Source organism: Pantherophis guttatus, chromosome 6 (assembly GCF_059756535.1).
Source record: "Pantherophis guttatus breed Tessera chromosome 6, ASM5975653v1, whole genome shotgun sequence".
NCBI lineage: Eukaryota > Metazoa > Chordata > Lepidosauria > Squamata > Colubridae > Pantherophis > Pantherophis guttatus.
Window position 1 is genome coordinate 44,434,719 of NC_142068.1, and position 12,780 is coordinate 44,447,498.

General features: G+C 37.1%; 1 protein-coding gene across 6 annotated transcripts in view; it reads right to left on the reverse strand.

The window, feature by feature from the left end:
• Positions 1 to 1,662: 1,662 nt before the first annotated feature.
• ALDH18A1 (aldehyde dehydrogenase 18 family member A1) overlaps positions 1,663 to 12,780 on the reverse strand; it is a 28,640-nt gene continuing 17,522 nt past the window's right edge. For all 6 annotated transcript variants that reach the window (XM_087872763.1, XM_034439808.2, XM_034439809.3 and 3 more), the window contains exons 7-18: positions 12,337 to 12,427; positions 11,928 to 12,052; positions 11,416 to 11,560; positions 10,096 to 10,169; positions 8,960 to 9,059; positions 8,153 to 8,373; positions 7,638 to 7,775; positions 6,426 to 6,621; positions 5,713 to 5,834; positions 4,358 to 4,544; positions 3,245 to 3,340; positions 1,663 to 2,598 (exon numbers count right to left, since the gene is read on the reverse strand). In XM_087872763.1, coding sequence (XP_087728889.1) covers positions 2,417 to 2,598; positions 3,245 to 3,340; positions 4,358 to 4,544; positions 5,713 to 5,834; positions 6,426 to 6,621; positions 7,638 to 7,775; positions 8,153 to 8,373; positions 8,960 to 9,059; positions 10,096 to 10,169; positions 11,416 to 11,560; positions 11,928 to 12,052; positions 12,337 to 12,427 — 1,677 coding nt within the window. In that variant the 3' untranslated portion in view covers positions 1,663 to 2,416. The remainder of the gene's footprint in view (positions 2,599 to 3,244; positions 3,341 to 4,357; positions 4,545 to 5,712; positions 5,835 to 6,425; positions 6,622 to 7,637; positions 7,776 to 8,152; positions 8,374 to 8,959; positions 9,060 to 10,095; positions 10,170 to 11,415; positions 11,561 to 11,927; positions 12,053 to 12,336; positions 12,428 to 12,780) is intronic.

The following is a 12,780-nucleotide window of genomic DNA, read 5'->3' on the forward strand; positions in this document are numbered from 1 at the left end:
AGATCAGCAAAAAAATAAATTTTGATGTAAAATCATTCCAAAATTCTCTATTCGCTATGGCCAACAAACAGCTCAGCAGAGAAGAAAATCCAGGAAAAGCTTCCTTAAGTCAATGGAAATTTTTGAAGAATTTGAAAGCAGAGTGGAACTATGGAAAGCTACAAAGAACCAACACTGGATGGAACCAGTGGAGGAGCTGGCACCTGGGTCTGGCGAAAGCTGGGAAGTACGGAAATTGTTGGATAGTCAGCACACGGGTACAAGATCCAGAGACACTCTGAACAAATGGGGCTATCCGATGGCTTCTGTTGCTTGTGATTGTGACATGCAGAGAATAACACATATGTATCCCTTTGTATTCCCATCAGTGTACATTTGAGAATCTCATGGCAGCACAATAATGCAACTAATGTTGCTAGTTTCTTGGCAAGATATGTTTAATTTGCACATATTTTAATCTTGTATTTTATATTTAAATTTTTTTGTCATATAATGTGCCTTTTTTTAATTGTGATGCTTCTGTCATGAATAAACTAACATTCCAGAGTTGGTTCTTTGGAATAGTAATTTGTGCACATTCTTTCAATGATTTCTCCAAAGGCAGTTTTTATGCCGACAACATAAATCAGATACCAAGCATGTGAGTATATGGAAAAACAGACAGTATATGTAACAAGTTTGCAGTATGTTATCAAACATAAAGAAAATCAATAGGTTAGGAAAACACGTGGCATTTTAATGGAGTCTCAGTTTAAAGAAATGGCACAAAACTACATATACACATCTACTAAAATTGCCAGTGTCTTTTCCCTGTTTGGGGAAAGTACTAAGACCCCTTCCCATAACTAATGAGAGTTCAAGGAGTTAGAAGAGGATTAAGGCAAACAGGCAACAAAGCCCAGTACATCCATGTTCAAAATAAAACTGAATCCTTCCCATACTTGATGCATCACAACTGTAATTTTCTTATAGCTCTCTACCATAGGAAGAATGTACCTCAAATATATCAAATCCCGTAAAGGTATAGTTTTCTAAGTTAGGAAATACAAAATGATATTGAATTTCTGTTTGGACATTACATAATGGAGACTATGATTAAGTACTATCTTTTCTTGTATGGAATGTGTAGGAATGATAGGTTATAAGTATCTGAAATATAAAAATTTAATGCTAGAGTTGATGTTTACCAGAACATTCCAGAGGTTTTTATAGCTCCTGATAAAAAACTTCCTCGGAAACAGTTTTCACTGGACTACCTAATCAAGAAACCAAGAATGCACATATTGACACACAACTCGCCATGTGGAAAATTAAACTGAAATCTACCATGAATTAAGCCTGTGAGAGGTGCAATGAAAGCAGTCCAGTTCAGAAGATCAAGTGCCAGTATTGGATCTCAAAAACATAAGCTTCATGGTTCAGTTGAAAGCTTGCTAATATGGGCAAATCAGCATCTTGCTCTGAATGATGTATTCAAAATAGAAATAATTACCACTCAACTCACAAGGTATATGTGAGCTCGAAAGATTAAAAAAGATTTTGCCAAACAAAAATAAGGTGATCAAGTACAACTCCACAATGTGTGTTGCAAGCTATATAAATGTGTCACCTATTGCTAGTACAACACAATATATATTGCAAACAAAATGGCTGAATCCATAATTTTATTGCAAGGGAGTTTTATTTGCAAAACCATGAAATTTGAAAAATATGTTTGTCTCAGGGGAAATAAAATTCTATATAAAATTCATGAACAAAATATTTGATACAAATATTCATAAAAGGGTTATAGTGAAAACCCTGACTGATATAACTATTACTGTCCTAGCCTCCTATCCCACAAGGCAGCCAGTAATTAAAGGATATTAGGCATGAAAAATAATGTTTGGAGGATAAAGACCATTCACTTTGTGGAATATTTATTAAGGTAATTCAATATATTAAATAAGACATGAGCTGATGGAGCACTTTTAAAAATTAAAATAAGTTGCTACAAATTTCTAGAGAAGGAGAAAGAAAAAAATTCCCAAATGTTTTTCCCAAAGCAAGAAAAGCATCAGGGAAAAAAGGCATTCAGTTCTGCTACTAGCCAAACACTTTCCAGTGATCTGGAGTGAACTATGAAAAAGACTTGATAGTACATCATCATCATCACCATCATCTTCATTAATGAAATATCAAAAGTTCTTTTTCCTGCACTGCAAGAGATCCTGTGTGCCTCTGCACATGTCATCTACATAATGCAGTTGAGTGTGGGGGGAAACTAAAGCAGAGAACCCCACTTTCCACACTCCTGAGCACCCATAAAGCCAAAAGTGCAGAAAATTCTGCATGACTAGAGAAGGCTCATTTCCTTCCCAAGCTAGGTTCTGAAATAACAACAGCCCTATAAGTACCACGCTCTTCACTCAGATTCTCAGTTAGTATTCCTTTGTGGAATGGGAAGGTTCTCATGAAGGTATTTCATGCTCCCTTGCTCAGAAAAGTCAGAAACAATGTGATTTTCCCCACGTAGCAACCACTTAGTCGTCAAGAGCCCCTCAATTCCCACTGGCCCACGGGCATGGATCCGTGATGTGCTGATGCCCACCTCAGCACCTGAAAAGGAAAGATAAAATAAAAATGAATTTAAAAAGAAACAGAAAGGGGGAAATACTTTCTAATGTTACAGGCCATGTTATCCAGATCATGTTTTCCCTCATTTCAAAATCTTGCCAGCATTTATTCATTCTTACTCCTTACTCAGATTACCAAGGTTCCTTTTCTGACACAGTGTTAAATGGAAAGCAGTTAAATGTGTTCAGCCAATATCTGGTATATTTCTATTTAAATTGCATCCTCATGCTAAACGCCTACATATTTTCAACTACAGCTCTTACTTTATCATTCATGTCATACCCTGGTTGTTACAGACTGCTGTTGACAATTGCTTCTTGATTGGTTCAATTACATCTTTCCCACAATACTTCCTGAATAGGGCATTTTAGCAACATCTTACACTGGTTTTATACACTCTGCTCCTTGTATAACCTCCACCTCATTAAGATTCTTCCTGCATTTTGGCTTAAATTATTCTAATACTAAAATATCCCAAAGCTTTTCAAGGCAGTTTAGCAAATCCCCTTAAAATATCAAATGTCAAAAAGAAAGTCAATCATACTTGAAATGCAGATAGGTTTAACCTCAAGATAATGTTTTGTGTTTAGCTTCAAGCATGCAGAGAGCAAGTAGCACATTCCCTTACCCAGCCCAAAACGATAGCCATCTGAGAAGCGAGTGCTGGCATTCCAGAACACACAGGCACTATCCAGGTGCTGTAGGAAGAACTCTGCTGTTTTCTCTGAAGATAACAAAAAGGGAAAAAATCATTCTTATTGAATAACCTGTTTTATAATACCATTATGTTGCTGTGGGCAATTCTAATGCAGCAAAAATCACCTCTTTGAACCTGTTCTATGTGTTGCACTATTTTTTTTCATTAATGTGATGCTAAGATAGTTTGCACGATACTTGCAACTAAGGATCAGATATTTTGTCATAGATAATTCTGTAAATTATATTTCTGAAAATAGAACCTGCAGCACAAATACCTGTGGCCACACTAAATTCTCACTGGAGATGGCAGTCTCAGCAAAAGTATTAAAAGTACTCAAAGTACCAGCTCCAAGCCCTGCTAATCACTCCGTTTGTATGTGGATACATTTTTTTGGCCAATAGAGGGATGCATCCCAAAGAATGATCATTCTGTCCAAATAGATCAGTGGAAGAAGCATGGAACAACAGGCACCTGAGAGCTCTAGCAACATAGAGCAGCCTTGGAGACAAATAATTAAAAACAAGTCATAGGGAGGCCTCTTTCAGATGTTACTTATGAAGTAAGAATGCCACAATATATTCCATCTGCATTTCTCTGGAAACCTGAGGAAATGCCGGTCATATCAAGGAAGGTGACAAGAGCATCTTTCCTTGGGAGCTTTGTTCACAGATCTGGGACTGGAAATGCTAGTGAGGAAGCTGCTGTAGTTAGAGGCAATGGCAGAGGGGGAGGGGGGGAGGCAAGTATGCATTGTGGCATTATGACGCAAACTTTGCCCTTGCATACTTCTATATATGTTGTGATGGAAATACAAAAGGACAGGGCTTGTTTTGTGATGTCATGATGCAGTTTTGTCATTTTGGTATGATTAGGATTGAGTTGTGGCCCATATCTTCAAATGCAAGGGAAGAGAGGCAGGAACATGGGAAATGTCACCTTCTTAAACAGGAACTTCAGAAGCAGCCTTTGTGCCAACTGTGTGAAACCCTCACACAGACATGTGCATTTTTCTGCACCAGAGGAGTTGATTTTGCCACTAACCATTCTCTGTGATGATTACATCTGTGTGGGAGCTCCCATATTTATGAATGTGCTCAATAGCATCTTGTACACTGTCCACCACTTCAATGCAGCATTCCAGGTCCCCATATTCTGTGCGTAGTGATTTTACCTCTGAAGGGCTAAACGTAAGATAGGAGGCAAATTTGGGGCCAGCGTGTACCTTTACCTAATGAAAGACAAATACACTTTACTATGCATTCTTTTCCTAATCATTTTTTGCACAAAACAGTTTGGCTACATAGATGACCCAATTCACACATTGAACAACACAATCACTTGCCTAATCATGATTGAAGTAAGCCTTAATTGGATTTGCACATCTTATTAAACTGTAAGTCGCAAGTTGCTGAGTGTATTTTCATACAACCAAATATTATTACATTATTTGTTAAATTTATATTGTGCCTTTTCTCTATGAGCTCGAGGTGGCTTACATGAGCGATTATTTTACCCCCGCAATTGACCTTGTAAGGTAAGTCAGTCTGAAAGGATGATTGGCACAAAGTTATCCAGAGAGTGAAGTATGAATCCAGCCAAGTAGATTAGAGTACTAGATGTTGTGTGTTTGCATGCAGAGTACCCAATTCAATCAGTGGCATTTCCAGAAAAGTCAATGTCTGAAACTTTAGAGCCCCATCAATCAGTGAAGACCAGCCTTTTCTAACCTGGGATCTTCCAGATGCACTTGGACTGCACCTCTCAGAATTCCCAGGCTGCATATATTAATTTGGCTTTGGGCAGCATCTTATATTCTTCTCTATGTGTCTCTGGAAAAAAAATCTCTCAGCATTGGGTCAAATATTTTCAGTCATGAACTTTTACATAGGAATCTAGATGAGGAATTTCTATCTCATTTGTGAGGCTAGTTCATAGGTGTTTCTTTCAATCCAGCTCTCGGCCTCTGAAGTTGTAAATAAAATTCTTTCACAATCCAGCACTATAATCTGGTTCCAAGTATATTACACAATAATTAACCAATTTTTATTGAGGAATTCTGCGTTTTCAAGGACTTGGGCTCAGGACCCTCAAAAAGAACCTCATTTTCAAATATCTTCAATTGTTTTCCAATCTAAATAAGATTGCAAGCATCTTGAGAATCCCAAAGCTAAGATGCACTATTAGAAAGCCTGGTTTTAATCAATATGTGTTATCAGGGCAAACAAATGCTACTACTAGTTTGCTAAATATGATATATACACCTTACTGGTGCATTTAGAAATTTCTCAGTGCATGCATCAATAGTGTCATCTTTTACATAACACCTCACACAGCACTGAAATTACTGACAGCCAATTTTTTACACTTAACCCACACTGGAAACCATTTTCACTTGCCTGTTCCACCCGCAACATGTCAATGATCTGATCAAATACAGGAGTTCTCAGTAAATCCCGATGTATTAGCAGTGTCTCCAAAGCATTGCAGGCTGCAGGATATTCACATTTTGAGTCTCTTACTGGAGGAAGGATATATAATTGGTTTAATTCAGTGGCATGTTTAAAGATGCTGGAAAGCAATCTTCCTACAGAGTGTTGGACTACATGTGTCATTGTTTCACGAACAGTTGTTTTACAACTGTTTGAAGTTATGATGGCCATGGAACAGCTACTTTATGGCCTGTAAAACAACTTCCGATGTCATAAATGGTGATGCCACTTTCCCACAATCATGTGACTGCATTTGGATGGATCAGCATTACAACTGGTTGTAGCTTCTGCAGTCATGTGACAGCAATTCACAATATTTTTTGCCAATTTCTGGCAAAAAAAATGCCTATTCCATGTCCCCAAAAAAGGACAGAAAATTACTTCTGGTCATGTGGGTGCCTCTACTTATGATTGCAACAATCTACACCTATAATTCCAGACTCAATTATGGTTGTAAGTTGAGAACTACCCATATTGCTCCTATGTTTGGGAATGTTGCCAGTTTTACTGTACATTTGGAGCACAAGACTACTCTATAACATCCAAAATATATAGATAAGTAGAGACTTGATGATAGCTCACCTCCTCCATGCTTACCCTTAAGAAACAAAATCTCTCACCTATTCTAGTAACTTTCTCAACACTAGCTTCCAAGTCCACATAGATATGGCAAATCCCTTCACTGTGCCCCATCACTGGGATTCCTTTGGCTGCTTTTTGGATATCCCGAACCAGCTGAGATGAGCCACGGGGAATTATCAAATCTATTAGTTTATCTAATCGGCAAAGATCTTCCACTTCTTCTCTGGTGTTCACCTGTAAAAACCAAACCAGTCAAGTCACAAACATTAGTTTATATAAATACAGACAAATCTGTGCATGCGTATATACATTTATGTTTGGGTATGCATGTCTCTATATGTACATATACATGCACACACATGTATTTAATTATAAATATAAATATAAATATAAATGAATTCTGCAACAAATAAATGTTCATCATGAGGCTAAATACAAAACAGATTAACAAAAATATTTTTGTTAGGACCGTATGCAAATATATTTAGCTATTTTTAAAATTATTGTATCAGCCATCACAGTATTTAAATTCTTCTTTATGAGATATTTTAATTTTTATTTCACCCTATTATATGATGTTTTAAATGTATCCTTTGCTTAGCATTGTAAATTATTATTGTTAAACAAATTTATATAGCTGCTCAACTCTCATATAAGTGACTGAAATCACTTTGAAATTTTGAAAATAAAAGTTGTATATAAGCATTGTTCATACTATTCATTCTATTTGATTTTGAAAGCTTGAAGTATACAATTGTGAACAACAAGCTTGTTAAAACAAGACAGCTCTAGAGAACAATGTCTGAAATAGCCTGTGCAACCAGTCACAAATTCTCAAGTGGAAAAGCACAGCCTCAAATGAAGAACATTTTCATAATCCTTTCCTGCTTCAAAAAAATCCCTTGCACTACACAAATCCTTAAGCTGTAATTTTTTGATACAGAATTCCAACAAACTGCAATTAAAAGAACAAAAAATCTGCTTTAGATGCAATCACCTGCGACATAATTTCCAACAAAGGACAACTTTGTTAAAACATTCACAATCAGTAATTCTCACTTTATTTTCTCATCCAAATATTAACTTCCAAGTATCGAACTTTTTCTTAAAAAACAGAAAAAGGGTAGTATTATGTTGCTTGTACTCTTCTTTCAAAAATGCATCTGATTTTGACATCAATCTGAGATTTCCTTATTTTACAATACCTTTTCCCACTGGAGTTACCCTATATTGTGTTCCTAAGTGCTCACCAGTTGCACTGCATCCTTTACCCCATGAATTGAAAGTGCTTCCTGAGTCAGATGGTGAAGGATTTGATTGCTGTGTAAAGCCTCTTTGCCTCCTTTAAGCAACAGACCATTTCCACTAGAAATAGCTAAAGCAGACACCTGTCAGGAAATGAGAGAGACCAACATAGTAAGAACAGTAAAGAACAGATCACAGTACCTTTTTAGTCTATCAGAACAGCCTCTTTCCATCTGGCATCTTGAGATATATTGTGCCAAATCTCTAAGAATTCCCAGACACATTTCCTAGTTTTTCTGGTATTGGATAAATACTAAATGTATTATGAATCCACCAGGGGAAGATCTCAGTCATAAATTAAATATATATTACACAAGCATATTAGTTTGAGACTGAAATTCTATTTTAAATAGGCAAAAGAATGAGCAAAGAAGTGGTTTAAAAAAGTATGTTTCACGAATGAAAGTATGTTTCTATTTCACAATAAACAATATTACTACTGATAAAAATGAGACCATACCTGGGGAAGGCAATCAGGGCGGGATTCAAAAATCACCAGCAAGACCCCAATAGGCACAGTCACTTGCTCAAGTTCCAAGTCCTTTGCTATTCTTGTCTTTCTAAGGACACGGCCAACACTGTCTTGTGAAGACGCAGCAATCTGACGCAATCCAATGGCCAAACTGTTCAGTTTGGAGGTTGACAGACTGAGTCTTTTTAGCAAAGGCAGAGCCAATCTCCCTGAAATGGAATCAGAAATGAGAGGTCACAGATCAGTTGCCACAGTTAATGGGATCCACAGAAAGGCAACTATGGGAAAGGTAAAATAAATAGCAGGGAAGCAATCGTTCCTATTCCTGAAACAGGGGAAGTAGTTACTCATTCCAAAGTGGATGATGTCTTTTTCTTACTTTCAGTGGATAATACGAAGTGTACAAAAGAACAAAAAATAGTCAGGAGCAAAGGACAAGAAGGTGTTAACCACACAGTGGTTAAATTATGCCATAGAATCATGTATCACTGATAGTGTTCATGTCTGAAATTTTACAAGTGACCAATACCAATATGACAGTGATCATATCCGCAGACATCAAAACTGTCAATTCCTAATTTATGAAAAGCTTTCCTCCCCCTCCAAAAAAAGAATTAGGACTCCAAAGTTTCAAGGAAATTTGGTCAACTATTTCTGAATGCTTGCAGATTGCTTTATCAATCTCCGCAGGATGTGAAAACAAAAACTAATCAATCTCAAAAATGCCTTATCCTTGTGAAAAATCATTCCTATTCCATAAACAATGTTAAGCTTCCTGAACCCTTTGCACAGTACCTTTATTTTCAGCCTCTTCCAAATCCTTTTTGTTAGCCTGAAGAATCTCTTCTCTTTGGTCTGTCAGAAGATCAGCAAGATGATAGATGATCTCAGCTCTCTGTAGTAAGAAGAACAAGGAGACATCAGCCATGTCATTGCAGGTAGTTTTTGATAACTTATCTTTCTGTAGCTTGAATTTAGTCAAATACAGTTCCCCTGTCATTAATTGTTCAGACCACACCCAGTGCTGCAAATGGTCAGCCTCTGTCTGTACATAAAATCTGAACTGTTATGTCGTCCCACCAGGTTCATGGACTCAAGTCAGCCTCTTCACAGCCAACTTCACTACCTTCTGCTTTCTCAGTGAAGAGCAACTGTTGCAAATATCCTGAAAGCGTGATTCCTGGGCTCTGCTACTACTTTGCTTTTCCTTAGGTGCAGATACTTTAAGGTGCCATCAACAGCATTCTCCATGGGAGGTGCATAAAAAGGATCCAATTTCAACTTTTTGCAAATGTGTGCCCTCCAGATATATTTTCTATCATTTCCGTCCATCAATGCATGGATGAACGGGAATTGCAAATGGTGTTATCCAACACATCTGAGAGCACTACCAGATTAGGGAAAGCCACAGTACAAGAATATAAGTACCTTCGTTTGTATAGAGAAAAATCCATATTAACATTTATGCAAGATTTGTTCTTGTACACAGGTAGTCCTCAACGTGCGGATCCAGCAACCAAATTTACAGCACTGAAAAAAGTGACTTATGACCAGTCCTTGGGCTTAGAACCAACGCAGCATCCCCATGGTCACATGATTAAAACTTAGGTGTGTGGCAACTGGCGTGTTATTTATGACAGATGTGGAATCCCAGAATCACATGATCATCATTTGCAACCTTCTCACTTGGTTTACCACAAGCAAAATCAATGGGGGAAGCTGGATTCTCTTCACAACTGTGTGATTTGCTTAACAACTATAGCAAAAAATAAAATCGGGCATGACTCACTTAATAACTGCCTTGCTTAAAATGAAAATTCTGGCTCCAACTGTGATCGTAAATTGAGGACTACTGTAGTGCTATTGAGCCATAAACACCTACAGTATATTTGGGAAGTTACAGTGTTTTGCATTACAACTGGAATAAATACCTGCTCAGGTTGCAGTGCTGCCAAACTTCTGCCTCCTGTTCGAGCCATTTCTGCCTGCTGTTCTACTGTTGGTCCTTTTAAAACCAAACAAAGAACATTATATAGTAAACACCGATCTTTAATTCCACCATGTACTACAAGGATACAATTTTAAAAATCTAATTGTATTTATTACCTACTTATAAATTGGAAAGCATAAAGACCCAATTATCAAAACGAAAAACCCTGCCCTAAACTAACCCTATCTAAAGAGGGCTCCACAACCAGCCTATCCCAGGATCTGGGTCAACCGCCAAGATTTAATAGTCTCCTGAATGTCGTAAGGGTGGGAGACGTTCACTCTAGCCTTTTGTCCTGACAAATCAATCACATTCAATTCATACATTGCATATTGTTCTTTAAATGTCTCTCTTTTTTTTTTTTTGAGGATCTGATCACTTCTTTCCAATCATGTATTTCTTAACCCTCCCTTTTTCCTTAGCCGATTTCTTCTTCTTTATATATTTATTTTCAAATTTGATCCTCATTCTTTTTCATTCTATAACCAAATCACCTCAGGATACTTCTTTTATACTTTGAACTTACCTTTGTATTCTATTCACATTAATTTAGCGTCAATTTATTCTTGACCTCATGATTGTTTTTTATGCATACTGTGTATCTACTGTACAATATTCTCCTTTTATGTTACACCTGACATATCCAACTCTTGTACATATAAACAAAGTAGATAATAGCAACACAACCTTTGCTTTTTGCAGCATCCACTATTCACAACGGAGTATATAAAATTCCGGCATGAACTCAGCTAATATTTACCAAGTCTAGTTATATAGCCTTTTCAGGTTTTATCTATGTCTTTAATTTATTTGGCTCACCATGTATGTTTTAGTAAGTTTATGAGAGATACGTTTTTGTTTTTGCCCCCTTTCCTTTTTTGTGCATATAAAATTCAAAATTCTGAAAGTGTCAAAATGTTCCCCAATTCATATGTACCCTGCTCACATTCTAAAAGAAACCTTTTCCCCCCTGCAAGACACCTATTTATAATGCTTTTATTGCCAATATAACTTCTGTGGCTTTATGGCTTTCATGGTCAAAGGAACGAATAGCTTAAAAGCTTAAAATTGCCTTTCCCAACATTTTTGGACTAGAACTTCGAAATACCAATCCAGGGGAGAAATTCTAGGAGTTGTGATTTAAAGAACCTAGTGGGCACCAGACAAGAGAAGTTTAGCCTATTGTGTCCTAAAAGTTATAGTCTTCTTAAGTGCAATTCTTCTTTCTTTACAGATGATAGTTGTGACAACCCCAACTTACCTGCAGGTTTTACCTCTGAAAAAAATGTGCCAACTTTTTTCCCCTCCACAATATCTGTGATGACATGGCCAGAGATCTTGGGATGTGTTCCATTAGCAATCACAACTGAAGTTCCTCCTTGGAGAGCCCATAGGGCAGCTTTAACCTGTAAAAAGTGTTTTGGTTTTTTTTAGATATGCATAGTAACAACTATTTTAACCTTCTGGCATATGCCAAAGATGTGTCATCCATCTGATTATTTTTCTGTGAGATACAGAAACCAGAAACGTATTTATATTTATTTCTATACAAACACATACATCTACATCTATTGGCCGCTTGTGGTTTTAGTCTCTTTCATGGACAAAAAAACAGAATGCAGAAGTAAACTTTCCATTTGAAGAAATTATGAGATTTATGCAAAAGCATCAACAGATGTTCCAAACTGCTATTTAAGTATCATCCTCCTTCCTCTAGTAAGATAATAAAATGAAACAGAAATGTATGAGAAATATAAAGAAAATCTGACCAACCTTGGCTTCCATGCCTCCCATCCCCACTCGAGATTTGTTTCCAAAAGTCACAGACTGCTGATCTCCAGGGTAAAATATATCTATGAGTTTTGCATCATCTGACCCTGGAGGACTATCAAAAAGTCCTGAAATGTAAGGATAGAAATGAATCTGATAGCATCAAATGGAATTAAAGTATCTTTGATTCTTTAATTCTATTAGTTTCAAGGATCCAGTCAACTGCAAGAGCGATAGCAGAACCAAAATAAAGCTCATGAGGCTACTATCGCTCTTATTTCCTTCCAAGGTTATGTGATATGGGGCAATTTGAATATTGTATAGTCCAAAACCACCTCCCCCACTCCCTTCCTGAACCAAGTAATTGCATAAACACATCATTAATTTAGTTAGGCAATGAAATATCTTGTACCTTCAACATCGGAAAGAACAATTAGCAGATCTGTCTTCATCTCCACAGCTAGCCGTGCTGCTAAACTATCATTGTCCTTCACACTAATTACCTAGAACCCAAATAAAAAAAAAAAAAAGGTCAGTAAAACTAGCCAAGTGAGCCACTATCTGTCTAATTGATTCCTAGAGATGCAAAGCACAAAGGTGGCCCCTGAGGTCGATTTGCATTTTGCATAGTTAGGAGTCAATCAGTATCATGTCAACAGTCAGTCTGGCAAGTCACAGCAAGAAGAATAAATTGCTACCTTCAGAAGCAGTGAGATAAACATGTCAGCCCTACTTACTGTATTCCATCCTGCCCTATGCACTAAGCCCATGTTAGCATGCATTACAGCTCAATTTGAACTTTGCAACTTTGAAAACGACTTGGAAAGATTGTTCCGGACCATCTGAGCACAACTCT